The 15,342-nt window shown below is 46.4% G+C and overlaps 1 protein-coding gene across 1 annotated transcript in view; it reads left to right on the top strand.

Moving 5' to 3' along the window:
* The window catches only part of NOSTRIN (nitric oxide synthase trafficking), a 261,103-nt gene that overhangs the window by 222,121 nt on the left and 23,640 nt on the right, over positions 1-15,342 (top strand). Inside the window, exons 13-14 of the mRNA XM_063933578.1 lie at positions 1,644-1,769; positions 11,048-11,282. Coding sequence (XP_063789648.1) covers positions 1,644-1,769; positions 11,048-11,282 — 361 coding nt within the window. The remainder of the gene's footprint in view (positions 1-1,643; positions 1,770-11,047; positions 11,283-15,342) is intronic.

Here is a 15,342-nt window from a genome sequence, read left to right as displayed (position 1 = left end):
ACGTAGTCAGGGCCCTGAAAATATATGTTTCCAGGACGGCGGGAGTCAGAAAATCTGATGCGCTGTTTATCCTGTATGCACCCAGCAAGCTGGGTGCTCCTGCTTCTAAGCAGACGATTGCTCGTTGGATTTGTAGTACAATTCAGCTTGCACATTCTGTGGCAGGCCTGCCACAGCCAAAATCTGTAAAAGCCCATTCCACACGGAAAGTGGGCTCATCTTGGGCGACTGCCCGAGGGGTCTCGGCTTTACAGTTTTGCCGAGCAGCTACTTGGTCAGGGGCAAACACGTTTGCTAAATTCTACAAATTTGATACCCTGGCTGAGGAGGACCTGGAGTTCTCTCATTCGGTGCTGCAGAGTCATCCGCACTCTCCCGCCCGTTTGGGAGCTTTGGTATAATCCCCATGGTCCTTTCGGAGTCCCCAGCATCCACTAGGACGTTAGAGAAAATAAGAATTTACTTACCGATAATTCTATTTCTCATAGTCCGTAGTGGATGCTGGGCGCCCATCCCAAGTGCGGATTGTCTGCATTACTTGTACATAGTTATTGTTACAAAAATCGGGTTATTGTTGTTGTGAGCCATCTTTTCAGAGGCTCCTTCTGTTATCATGCTGTTAACTGGGTTCAGATCACAAGTTGTACGGTGTGATTGGTGTGGCTGGTATGAGTCTTACCCGGGATTCAAAATCCTTCCTTATTGTGTACGCTCGTCCGGGCACAGTATCCTAACTGAGGCTTGGAGGAGGGTCATAGGGGGAGGAGCCAGGGCACACCAGCTAGTCCTAAAGCTTTTACTTTGTGCCCAGTCTCCTGCGGAGCCGCTATTCCCCATGGTCCTTTCGGAGTCCCCAGCATCCACTACGGACTATGAGAAATAGAATTATCGGTAAGTAAATTCTTATTTTAATGCCATAAATGTGACATTTGTTACAAAATATTTTGGGTATTTAAGAGGCTAGCCATGCTTTAACACCTTTGCCTCTTGAATGCATAACAAGCGCACAGAATGGGCTCCCAATCTGTAAACAATTCAATCTCCGACCATTCACATGCAGTATCAGTGAAATGTACTGCGCACAGTCCATAGAAAGATGTATACAGATATGTCCTCATACACCTAGCCTCAATACACCAAGCGACATGAGTCCCACTGAGCAGTGAAGCAAATCGAGTTTTTCTTTACATTTGGGTGTTATTCGCAGCGAAACAACACGCTATCTGTACATCAGACTGGATCTTTAGCTGTACAGAAATTAGTTTTAAATAAGTACAAAGTCCGAGATGATGCACAATGGAACTTGGTGTCAAAATCATCTGCAGCATAACATTTCGCATACAGATTCAGACTCAGTTGTGCACAGATATACCAGAATCATATAACAAATGAATTAGTGCAGTTTTGTGAAACAGTTTAGACACATCGCATTGTGACCAAGACACACATCCAAGCCAAAAAATAAAAAGTGAAAAAGACCCTTCGTACAAGCTGAGCTGCACGGACCTGGCGCGCTGAGGACTGTTTGGCGCAACTGCAGCAATAATGTATGAGCACACATCTGTATTTTGCTCTGCGATTATGCCTGCTGTATGACAGATACTGTAGGTGATATATTATGCTACATGCTTGCTGTGTTGTAGACAAACATGAGAATTAACATTCTGGAAGCAAATTATTTCAAACTGTCCCTGGCACTGGCAGCACTGGAGCAGAAGCCTCTACCAACTCACCCTTGCAGTGAGAGAATGACAAAGTGGAAAGAGAAGGTACAGTAACAATCACTATACAATCATATATAATGAAATACAACCAATGTGTATTACATTTCCTGATTTGACCAAACACCGAGCCACATATGCCAAAGCTTTATATTCAGGTGGGAATTATCATTCAGGGGCCCATGTATCATTGATCACATATTCAATGCGATCTAGTGCCGAAATTAGTGCCCAGGATCGCATTGCAATATGCAGTCACTTTGGGTGAATGTAATACCACACACCCGCAGGGACAGGGTCTCTGAAGGGGTCTGCGATGTGCTGGGAGGTCTGCTGGGGGTTCTGTGCATGTGCGGTCCCGATGACCACACATGCATAGCAGCCATTTCCGGGGAAAGTTCCGGGGAAACCCTCTGCTGGGGCAGGTTGTGAAGTGTAGCCCATACTGTAGACTATCTTCAAATCAGGCCGCATCGCATCCCACATAGAAACATATTGGATATGTGGCTGCTGGTGGGAATGGAGGGATTGCAGCAGGTATCGGACTGCATTCCCTGTCACACATTCAGGTGATACATAATATTTGCGGTTAACCCCTGAAAACAACCAATTAAGCTGCAAATATGCAATGATAAATGGGCCCCTCAGGCTTTACTGATCATTTTTTTGCATTTTTTTTTATGGCAGTGGCGCATGAAGGGTAATTATTGAGTACCCAGGCACCCCCCTCCGATGGACCAAATGTATTTTGGTCCTAGATGGAGACAGTTTTGTCTAGGGATGGCCATCAATGATGTTTTGTCACTGATGGTCAATGGTTTTGCCACTGATGACAGAGATCCGAGACTCCGCAATTTCCCCCCTCCTGGCACACGGGGGACAGGATTAATCAACCCCTGTCCTCCCACTCAGTTCCACCCCTCCTTTAATTGGGCTGCCACTTATCCCTGACACCGCAACACACTACTCAGTCCTGCCCCCCTTGCATCATTGGCCTCCCAACCACAGTTAGAATTCCCATCAATAGTGACCCCTTTGATGGCCATCTGTATTCTATGAGAGTGATGCAAAGTGACCAGACGCAAGCTAGTCACTTATATTAGTGCTTTGGCAAATTACGTATGTTATGGTACGGATTGTGTTTGGGGACATTTGGCCAACGGAGCGGATACCAGCGGACACCAGCAGAAATCTTCCGCCCCGACACGGGTGGCCCGTGACGTCATCGCCGTAGCGCCGTAGCCAGAGACACGGCACGAATAGCACAAGCATAGACCAGCGGGCTGCTACCAGGGAGAAAGGAGCTACCGTGAAGTGTTGAGGATAAGATAGGGATAGTGCTTCATTACCTCTATACCACATCTGCTCTGGAGACCACTGCGGATTCCCCTTCTGAACCCCTCACTGAAGGAGTGTATACATATGTTTTAAATGTCTATTTATTTCTTTTTTCAGCTTACTTGGTTCTAAAACTTATTATTAGTGCTCATCTGCCCAATTTTAAACTTTAAACAAGTGCGGGGCACCATATCACTTTTCAGTATGTTATGGTACTGTGGCACAAATTCTTAGAGCACGTATATGCAGTGTGTATCTTAGATGAATAAGTCACAAGGATACCTCATTCTTATTTGTTTCACAAACACAAGTTGTTTTACTTTTTGGGGTGTCATTTTGTATGTTTCAGCATATGTGACCACAATTAGTTTACATAGTTACATAGTTACATAGTCATTGAGGTTGAAAAGAGGTAAAATGCCCATCGGGTTCAACCTGTATTCTGTGTTAATCTGTTCATATTATAATGCGCCTGCTGAAGTAATGGTTTAGTACCAATTGACAGCTATGGTTTTTTCCACTCCCAGATAATTTAATGTCAATATGTTAAATGCTATAGCCCTGGATACATTTTCCAATTAGGAATTTGTCCAATCCGTTTTTAAATACATTTACGGAGTCTGCCATCATTACCTTCTCCGGCAGGGAGTTCCAAATCTTATTGCCCTTACCGTTTTCCTACGTTGTGTACGGAATTTTCTCTCCTCTAGCCAGTGGCGTGCGGTGAGGTCAGTGGCTAAGGAGGCACAAGCAGCTAACATCCCCCCCCCCCCATAGAGTAAAAAAACAAAAACAAAAAAAAACGTAGCCCCCCCCCCCCCCGTATTCGTAAAACCAGCACCAGGCAGAACCAGCCAGGGGGGGGGGGGGGGGGGTAATGCCATAGCAGGGGAGACACTCGGTATTGGGTCCACCTGCCATAGCATTAATCTACCCCCCCCCCCCAAGCTAGTCAGCCCAGGGCTGGAATTCCTCGGAGGTGGGGACCCCAAAAAATAAACATGGGGTCCCCCTCCTGAGCAATAACCAGCACTGGGCTGATAGCCCAGTGCTATGCCCCGCACCCCTGGTGGCGGTGGGTGCGGGGTTCATTGTTAAGATTGTTCTTTACAGGTGGCCTACAGATCCCAGCAAGCCTGCCCCAGCATGCTGGCACTTGGAGAACCACAAGTGCCAGCATGCCCGGACATGATGGGCCCGCTGGCACCTGTAGTCCACCTGTAAAGAATAGTAATATTGTTCTTTACAGGTGGCCTACAGGTCCCAGCAAGCCTGCCCCAGCATGCTGGCACTTGGAGAACCACAAGTGCCAGCATGCTCGGACATAAATGGCCTGCTGGCACCTGTTGCCCACCTGTAAAGAAAATATTAAAATAAAAACACCACACAGTCTTAAAAAATAAGTTTTATTGCACAGGGTCTTCACCTGGGGGCGGCGGCCTTTAAACTCTTTTGCATGGCCGCCGCTTCCCCAGGGCTTCAGGCGTCTTCACCTGGGGGGGGGCGCCACCTCCCCAGGGCTTCCAGCGTCTTCCTCTGACGTCTTCACCTGGGAGGCGGCGGCCTTAAAGCCCTTTTGCATGGCCGCCGCCTTCCCCAGGGCTTCCAGCGTCTTCACCTGGTGGGCGGCGGCTGCTAAGCTCTTTTGCATAGCCGCCGCCCATCCAGGACTTCCGGCGTCTTCAACCTTCAGGAGCTCTTCTCCGCTCCTCCTCCGCCGTCGGACTGACAGCCGCTCCCTCGCGCTGACTTATATAAGTCAGCCAGAGGGGGCGGAGCGATGACGCGGCGAGTCGTGATTGGCTGAAGCGCCATTTTTGAAATGGGTTACCATTCGGCTCAAACTCTGCACCGCCGCCCGCACTCACGCCGCCCGCACCACCGCACCCCCGCCGCCCGCACCCCCGCCGCCCGCACCCACGCCACCAGCACCTCCGCCGACGCCCGCACCTCCGCCGCGCCCACAACAGTGATTGACATCGGATACAGTGACGGATCCGCTGGCCAATCACTGTGGCCTCACTGACAGGGACGTGCTTTCATGGGTTGAAAGCACGTCCCTGTGTGAAAGCGGCACCACTAATGCTGACGCTTTCCCATGATTTTTCAATGGGCTTTTAATGCCCATTGCTAGGCCCCGCCCGCGCCCGCCCCCCGCTCCCCATACCTTTCCGTATCTGACAGAGAGGCACCACGATCGGTGCCTCCCAAACACTTTTACACAGGACTCGGATGATTAGGATAATATAAAGCAAATACTTATGACACAGAATATGTGTCATAAGTATCTTCTTTATATTATTTTAATCAGTAATGACAGGGGAGGCACTGCCTCCCCTGCCTCCCCTGACTGCACGTCCCTGCCTCTAGCCTAAGTGAGTGCCCACGCGTCATATACAGAGTTCTTTTAATAAACAAATCTGCTGCTAGGTCCTTGTAATGACTCTTTACGTATTTGAAGATATTAATAATGTCTCCTCTCAGTCGCCTCTTTTCTAGTGTATACATATTTAACCTAGCAAGCCTTTCCTCGTACCCCAGAGACTCTAACCCTTTAATCAATTTAGTAGCTCTTCTTTGAACTCTTTCTAGTTCCCCGATATCTTTTTTATAATACAGTGACCAGAACTGAACACAATATTCCAGGTGCGGACGTACCAATGATTTATACAGTGGCAGGATTACATCCTTGTCCATTGTCTCAATGCCCCGTTTAATGCACGCAAGCACTTTACTTGCCTTCTTTGCTGCAATTTGACATTGTATTAAGCCTATTATCTATGAGCACCCCTAAATCTTTTTCCACCATAGTTATCTCTATATTTGCATAACTTTGCATTTTTCTATATTGAACCTCATTCTCCATTTAGACTCCCAGGTTTCAAGTTTAACTAAGTCATTCTGTAGAGACTCCATATCGCCTTCTGAATTAATTACCTTACACAGTTTAGTATCATCTGCAAAGATTAAGATTGACACTGTGCTTTCCAGGCCTATTCCTAGATCATTGATAAATATAGTGAACAGCAGTGGGCCAAGAACGGACCCTTGTGGTATTCCGCTGACTACTGGTGCCCGGCTGGAGAACATCCCATTGACCACTACTCGTTGCACTCTGTTATCCAGACAATTACTTATCCATGTACAAATAGTATATCCTAGGCCTAGTTCCCTTAATTTGTTGATCAGTCTCCTATGAGGCACTGTATCGAAGGCTTTTGCAAAATCTAAATACACCACGTCCACTGCTTTTCCCTGGTCAAGATTCTCGCTCACTTCCTCATAGAAGCTAATTAACTTGGTTTGGCATGATCTGTTCCTTACAAACCCATGCTGACTTTTGCTAATAAACTTAGTAGCCTGTAGGTGATCCCCTATGCTATCCCTCAAAATGCCTTCCAATATTTTACCCACTATAGAGGTTAAACTAACTGGTCTATAGTTTCCAGGATTATTTTTATTTCCCTTTTTAAATAAAGGCACTACCTCAGTTATGCGCCAATCCCTTCGTACCATGCCTGATCTAATTAAACTATGGAAAATCAAGTATAGGGCTTATGCTCGCTGTAACCTAAGCTCCATAATAACCCTCGGATGAAAACCGTCTGGGCCTGGTGATTTATTAATCTTCACGTTACTTAGTCTCTCCAGGACTACTACCGCTCACTTAAACAAGCATCAAGCCAAGAGTCATTACCTTCACTGTCATTATGCTCTAATGTCACCGGCTCATCTTCCCTGGTGAATACTGAGGGAAAAAAATTGTTCAATATTTCCACTTTTAATTTGTCACCTTTTATCAAAGCTCCCAAATCAGCATATTGATGTTACCTCTTCTATAATTAAATGTTTTGGTTGCTCCCTTATAGTTATGTTTCTTGAAACTGTTGTCGAATGTGATGCAGTAGCGCACGCAGGGGGGTTTCCGAGCACCCAGAAACCCCCCCTCACTAAAAAAAAAAAAAATTTAAAGTTTTTTTTTCTGCATGACTATTATTATGCCTGCTGGCTTCCTGGTGGTACTTATAAGTGCTTAATAAAAGTTTACTTTATTTTAATTATAGTACATATATATCCATGTGCATACATATATACACATGTATATACATACATATAAACACACACACACATGATATATATACATGTGTGTATATATATGTGTACTGTATATATATGCATGTTTAATATGCTATGTATATGTGTATACGTGTATATATATATATATATGTGTGTGTGTGTGTGTGTGTGTGTGTGTGTGTATATATATATAGAGAGAGAGAGAGGTGTATATACGGTATATATATGTGCGTAGATATATATATATATATATATATATACACACAGACACACTAGTTTTACGGACCCATCATATACTGGGTCACCTCAGTCCCCACCCCCATGCATGGCTCCACCCAGTTCTGGAAACCCCCCCATGCAAATCCTGCGTTTGCCACTATGATGATATCGTGATCACTGTTTCCCAAGGTCTCCCCAACTTTAGTGTTTGATATAATGTCCACATTATTGGTAATAACTAGGTCCAGAATAGTTTTACCTCTAGTCGGGTCCTCAACTAATTGAGTCAAGAATTGATCCTTCAATGTATTTAAAAACCTGCTACTCCTAGTTTTTACACATGAATTGTTACTCCAATTTATATCAGGATAGTTAAAGTCCCCTAAAACTAGGATGTCCCCCATTCCCGCTGCTTTTTCAATTTGCTGTAAGAGTTGTTCCTCGTCGTGTACGCTAATATCCGGTTGCTTGTAGCACGTGCCAATGACTAGTTTCTTTGCCTGTGATCTCAACCCATAGCGACTCCACGTTATCTCCTGCCTCCTCGAAAGTACCCTCTATTAAGTTTGGTTTTAGAGATGGCTTAACAAAGAGACATACCCATCCTCCCCTTTTCGTAGACCTGTCCCTCCTGAAAAGAGAATATCCCTCCAAATTCACAACCCAGTCGTGAGAGTCGTCCCACCATGTTTCCGTAATACCTATAATATCATACTGAGACTTTGATACAAGCCATTCCAATTCCCCCATTTTAGCCGATAGGCTTCTTGCGTTCGCAAGCATACATCTTAGCTTAGCATCTCCCATGCCCGTTTGTTTTAATGGTATCCTATCTATATTTACAAGTGCCTTTCTAGAATTACTCTTACCGACTGTTAATCTCCTCCCTCCCTTTCCACCCCATCATACTTAATACAGCTATCCTCACTGCAATCTATACCCCTCCCCCTGATGTTAGTATCTTCCCTTATCTCATGGACATCATTTTCTATATACCGTATTGTTGTGCAATAATCATCATTAGGTAATACATTTGGAATATCTTGGGCCATACCTGTGTCGGTAATTCCGGTGTCAATACCCCATGCCGGCTGATCTTTCACTCCCCCCTTCTCTTCCCCCAAATTGTTCACTACCCCCATCCTTACTGTTCTCTCTGTTTGTCCCGTAGCTTCTAGCTAAACCCTCTCCCCAGGCTCCTACTTTAAAAGCTCCTCCAACCTTCTAACCATCCTATTCCCCCATCACCGCAGCCCCATCCTCATTTAGGTGCAATCCATCACAACAAAAAAGATCGAGAAGTCCGCCCAGTGTTCCAAGAACACAAACCCCTCCTTCCTACACCAGTCTCTAAGCCACACATTTACCTCCCTAATCTCCCTCTGCCTCCCTGGACTAGCGCGTGGCACTGCTAATATTTCGGAGAATATTACCCAAGATGTCCTTGCCTTAATTTTCTTGCCTAATTCCCTATAGTCTTTCTTAAGGACATCCCACCTACCACTAACTTTGTCATTGGTGCCAACATGTACCAAGACCGCCGGGTCTTCACCAGCCCCTCCCAACAATCTATCTACCCGGTCCGTGATGTGCCGTACCCGAGCACTCGGAAGACAACAGACTGTACGGCGATCACGGTCCCGGTAACAGATTTCCCTGTCTGTCCTCCTGATGATAGGATCCCATACCTCCACAATCTGATTATGTACCTCACTATCTTTATTACCATCAGTACCGGGGGGACCACTCCTCTTGTTGCTATAGCGAACAGTCTCCTCCGGTTCCGTCATTTCCTCACTGCCATCCTCAGAATCTTCGTCCATTTGGGCAAAATTGTTTGGGTTTGGCAGATCGGAGATGTCCTGTCTCCCCCTCCCCCTCTTTTTCTTCCTTCTAACTATGACCCATGTGTCTACCAGTGATCCCCCCTGCAACTCCTCCACTGTTCTATCTAAACTTTGCTCGAGATTGTGAATGTCCCTCAGTTGCTTAATGGTCCGCTCTAGATCAGTTACCTGGGCTTCCAGGGCAGCCGTTCGCTCACATTTCGCACAGATGTACCCGCACTCGGACTTTTGTGCCAGGTGCGCATACATCATGCACGACATGCATTGAGTGAGATCCTCAATCGTGGCCCCATCCATATTTAATATGTGCTAACTCCCTATCACCTTCCGAAAATTAAAGAGAGAGGGACAATCTATATATAAGGACAATATATAGAGGGACAAAAATAAACAATGGACAAATATAGGATAAGTTAAGTACAATAAAATACAGTGAGGGACAAGAGAAAATTTAAAAGAGAGGGGCAATCTATAAGGGTCCCAAGGACAATAAATAAAGGATAAATATATGTTAAATTAATTAAATTAAGTACAAATTAAAGTACAGTAAAATACAGTAATGGACAAAGGGGTGGTCTTCAGTATGCCGACTGTCTGGATCCCGGCGCACAGTATACCGGCGCCGGAATCCCGACAGCCGGCATACCGACACTTTTTCTCCCTCGTGGGGGTCCACGACCTCCCTGGAGGGAGAATAAAATAGCGTGCACCGTGCTCGCAGCGTGGCGAGCACAGCGAGCCTGCAAGGGGCTCATTTGCGCTCGCCACACTGTCGGTATGCCGGTGGTTGGGCTCCCGGCGCCGGTATGCTGGGCTCCCGGCGCCGGTATGCTGGTCGCCCGGCCGCCGGCATACCATACTACACCCGGACAAAGGGAGACGATTATACAAAAAAGTTGGAAAAGTTAATACTTATCCGCTCCCTGTTCTTCCGATCAGCAATCAGCATTCAGATGCAGTGTCTCAGTGTCTCAGGCTCCCAGCATGGCTCCCTGCTAAGTGCTCTCCCCGGGTCACCGCTCACGGCTCTCCGGCTCTCTGCACTCCTCCGCGGCTCACCGCTCTGCTCCCCGGGCTGCCCGCACTTTTCCCCCGGCTCCCTGCACGGTACGGCTAGTGACACCTGCACCTTACAGCTGGTGCGGCTGCTCCGTCCCGTTGCTTCCCGCTTGTGCGACCTCCTGCTCCCGCTCGTCACTTCCGGTTTCGGCTCTCTTGCTTCTCTCAGCATCTCAGCTTTGCATTGCAACATGCATTGCAACGTGTACCGTGTCCCCTCTTGAGGCTTGCTTCGCTTGCCATGCTTCAGGCAAGGTTACTACTCCCAATCGTAGTAAATTAAGCAAAAATGTAAGAAAAAAACCATTGTCATGTCGACCTTTTGTACCTGTTGACCTTAGACATAGTCGACCTTTTGCCTGTCGACCATATGGGGTCAACCTATTGACTGTCTAACTAGACACAGTCTATCCAGTGTCTAGAACCCAAGTGCTCAAAGCCCACAGGTCCACTCTGTTCCAATGCAAATCATCAGCATACCCTGTTAACTAGAGAGGAAGATCACTTATAAAGTACTCTGATGCATCTTTGATGCTATATTAAACTATTACATTCACGTACCCCACCTATTATGTATTACTGCATTACAATGTTGTTATGCTGAGGACAATGGAGCATTGCAAGAAATGATCCCCTTTATTGTGTATCTGCCATTCCACTTACCATTAGTTATAGGTATTGAAATGCCTTTGGCTGCAGGCTTTCAGTGAGGTAACAGAAAAAGTTTGCTTAAGTTATATTTGCTAGAATGTACTGTTACAATGCTTTTATATTTATTACTCACAGGGGAGCCGGCTCTGCTCAGTACAGATATCCCGATCAATAAATACCTCCAAACTGAGGCGTAGTCTGAGGATGTCCAACAGAAGCTCTGGGTATAACAACCAACCAACATATGACTATGTGGCAGAATCTGACTACACTGACTCTCCCAACAAACCTCCAAGAGGTTTAAAAAAAAGATCTTCTAAGAGCAAGCGAGGATCAATGAGGGACCGAGAGGGCAACTCTCAAGAGAATGGTAACAATATGTCTGTATTATTATAGGTAATATGTGATAAGCAGGTGAAGGATAGGAAGTCAGTGTGTCCAGAGCAGAGAACAAATGAAAGTTGGGTTCACAACACTTCAATGAAAACTGTAATAAAATCTAAAAAGCAAAATATTGTGCTGTGAAATTAATATCTAGTATGAAACTAATAATTACGTGTACATGGCTACTCACTCCCATCTGATAACTGCTCTGGTAAGCAGACGCTGAGACTTGCAGCAGAGATCAATGATCTTCATAGAGTGGCTGTGAACATACTGTAGGTATCATCTCTATGGCTGCTTGAGCACCCCCAACGTGTGTGCTGCTCACAGCCATTGGACAGTGATCTTGCCATTGAGTTGAACATTGCATCTGATTCACGTTTGTTTGTAAGTAAAGTAAAAAAGCAAGCAACCGGAAATTTTTCGGGTTTTGTGTTTTGGTTTTGGATTCGGTTCCGCGGCCGTGTTTTGGATTCGAACGCATTTTGGCAAAACCTCCCTGAAAATTGTTTGTCGGATTCGGGTGTTTTTTTTACAAAACCCCCTCAAAAACAGCTTAAATTATAGTATTTGGGGGTCATTTTGATCCCATAGTATTATTAACCTCAATAACCATAATTTCCACTCATTTCCAGTCGATTCTAAACACCTCACACCTCACAATATTATTTTTAGTCCTAAAATTTGCACCGAGGTCGCTGGATGGCTAAGCTAAGCGACCCAAGTGGCCGACACAAACACCTGGCCCATCTAGGAGTGGCACTGCAGTGTCAGACAGGATGGCAGATTTAAAAGATAGTCCCCAAACAGCACATAATGCAAAGAAAAAAAAAGGTGCAATGAGGTAGCTGTGTGGCTAAGCTAAGCGACCCAAGTGGCCGGCACAAACACCTGGCCCATCTAGGAGTGGCACTGCAGTGTTAGACAGGACGGCAGATTTAAAACATAGTCCCCAAACAGCACATGATGCAAAGAAAAAAAGAGGTGCAATGAGGTAGCTGTGTGGCTAAGCTAAGCGACCCAAGTGGCCGACACAAACACCTGGCCCATCTAGGAGTGGCACTGCAGTGTCAGACAGGATGGCAGATTTAATAAAAATTGTCCCCAAACAGCACATGATGCAAAGAAAAAAAGAGGTGCAAGGAGGTAGCTGTGTGGCTAAGCTAAGCGACCCAAGTGGCTGACACAAACACCTGGCCCATCTAGGAGTGGCACTGCAGTGTCAGACAGGATGGCAGATTTAAAAGATAGTCCCCAAACAGCACATAATGCAAAGAAAAAAAGAGGTGCAATGAGGTAGCTGTGTGGCTAAGCTAAGCAACCCAAGTGGCCGACACAAACACCTGGCCCATCTTGGAGTGGCACTGCAGTGTCAAACAGGATGGCAGATTTAAAACATAGTCCCCAAACAGCACATGATGCAAAGAAAAACAGAGGTGCAATGAGGTAGCTGTGTGGCTAAGCTAAGCGGCCCAAGTGGCCGACACAAACACCTGGCCCATCTAGGAGTGGCACTGCAGTGTCAGACAGGATGGCAGATTTAATAAAAATTGTCCCCAAACAGCGCATGATGCAAAGAAAAAAAGAGGTGCACCAAGGTCGCTGGATGGCTAAGCTAAGAGACCCAAGTGGCCGACACAAACACCTGGCTCATCTAGGAGTGGCACTGCAGTGTCAGACAGGATGGCAGATTTAAAACATAGTCCCCAAACAGCACATGATGCAAAGAAAAAAAGAGGTGCAATGAGGTAGCTGTGTGGCTAAGCTAAGCAACCCAAGTGGCCGACACAAACACCTGGCCCATCTAGGAGTGGCACTGCAGTGTTAGACAGGACGGCAGATTTAAAACATAGTCCCCAAACAGCACATGATGCATAGAAAAAAAGAGGTGCAATGAGGTAGCTGTGTGGCTAAGCTAAGCGACCCAACTGGCCGACACAAACACCTGGCCCATCTAGGAGTGGCACTGCAGTGTCAGACAGGATGGCAGATTTAATAAAAATTGTCCCCAAACAGCACATGATGCAAAGAAAAAAAGAGGTGCAATGAGGTAGCTGTGTGGCTAAGCTAAGCGACCCAAGTGGCCGATACAAACACCTGGCCCATCAAGGAGTGGCACTGCAGTGTTAGACAGGATGGCAGATTTAAAACATAGTCCCCAAACAGCACATGATGCAAAGAAAAAAAGAGGTGCAATGAGGTAGCTGTGTGGCTAAGCTAAGCGACCCAAGTGGCCGACACAAACACCTGGCCCATCTAGGAGTGGCACTGCAGTGTCAGACAGGATGGCAGATTTAATAACAATTGTCCCCAAACAGCACATGATGCAAAGAAAAAAATAGGTGCACCAAGGGCGCTGGATGGCTAAGCTAAGCGACCCAAGTGGCCGACACAAACACCTGGCCCACCTAGGAGTGGCACTGCAGTGTCAGACAGGATGGCAGATTTCAAAAATAGTCCCCAAACAGCACATGATGCAAAGAAAAAAAGAGGTGCACCAAGGTCGCTGGATGGCTAAGCTAAGCGACCCAAGTGGCCGACACAAACACCTGGCCCATTTAGGAGTGGCACTGCAGTGTCAGACAGGATGGCAGATTTAATAAAAATTGTCCCCAAACAGCGCATGATGCAAAGAAAAAAAGAAGTGCACCAAGGTCGCTGGATGGCTAAGCTAAGAGACCCAAGTGGCCGACACAAACACCTGGCTCATCTAGGAGTGGCACTGCAGTGTCAGACAGGATGGCAGATTTAAAACATAGTCCCCAAACAGCACATGATGCAAAGAAAAAAAGAGGTGCAATGAGGTAGCTGTGTGGCTAAGCTAAGCGACCAAAGTGGCCGACATAAACACCTGGCCCATCTAGGTGTGGCACTGCAGTGTCAGACAGGATGGCAGATTTAATAAAAATTGTCCCCAAACAGCACAAGATGCAAAGAAAAAAAGAGGTGCACCAAGGTCGCTGGATGGCTAAGCTAAGCGATACAAGTGGCCGACACAAACACCTGGCCCATCTAGGAGTGGCACTGCAGTGTCAGACAGGATGGCAGATTTAAAAGATAGTCCCCAAACAGCACATAATGCAAAGAAAAAAAGAGGTGCAATGAGGTAGCTGTGTGGCTAAGCTAAGCGACCCAAGTGGCCGACACAAACACCTGGCCCATCTAGGAGTGGCACTGCAGTGTTAGACAGGACGGCAGATTTAAAACATAGTCCCCAAACAGCACATGATGCAAAGAAAAAAAGAGGTGCAATGAGGTAGCTGTGTGGCTAAGCTAAGCGACCCAACTGGCCGACACAAACACCTGGCCCATCTAGGAGTGGCACTGCAGTGTCAGACAGGATGGCATGTTTAATAAAAATTGTCCCCAAACAGCACATGATGCAAAGAAAAAAAGAGGTGCACCAAGGTCCCTGGATTGCTAAGCTAAGCGACCCAAGTGGCCGACACAAACACCTGGCCCATCTAGGAGTGGCACTGCAGTGTCAGACAGGATGGCAGATTTAAAAGATAGTCCCCAAACAGCACATAATGCAAATAAAAAAAGAGGTGCAATTAGGTAGCTGTGTGGCTAAGCTAAGCGACCCAAGTGGCCGACACAAACACCTGGCCCATCTAGGAGTGGCACTGCAGTGTCAGACAGGATGGCAGATTTAAAACATAGTCCCCAAACAGCACATGATGCACAGAAAAAAAGAGGTGCAATGAGGTAGCTGTGTGGCTAAGCTAAGCGACCCAAGTGGCAGACACAAGCACCTGGCCCATCTAGGAGTGGCACTGCAGTGTCACACAGGATGGCAGATTTAATAAAAATTGTCCCCAAACAGCACATGATGCAAAGAAAAAAAGAGGTGCACCAAGGTCACTGGATGGCTAAGCTAAGCGACCCAAGTGGCCGACACAAACACCTGGCCCATCTAGGAGTGGCACTGCAGTGTCAGACAGGATGGCAGATTTAAAAGATAGTCCCCAAACAGCACATAATGCAAAGAAAAAAAGAGGTGCAATGAGGTAGCTGTGTGGCTAAGCTAAGCGACCCAAGTGGCC

Source organism: Pseudophryne corroboree, chromosome 7 (assembly GCF_028390025.1).
Source record: "Pseudophryne corroboree isolate aPseCor3 chromosome 7, aPseCor3.hap2, whole genome shotgun sequence".
In the NCBI taxonomy this organism is placed as follows: Eukaryota; Metazoa; Chordata; class Amphibia; order Anura; family Myobatrachidae; genus Pseudophryne; species Pseudophryne corroboree.
The sequence above is the reverse complement of the archived record's forward strand: the minus strand, read 5'-3'. Positions and strand labels throughout refer to the sequence as shown.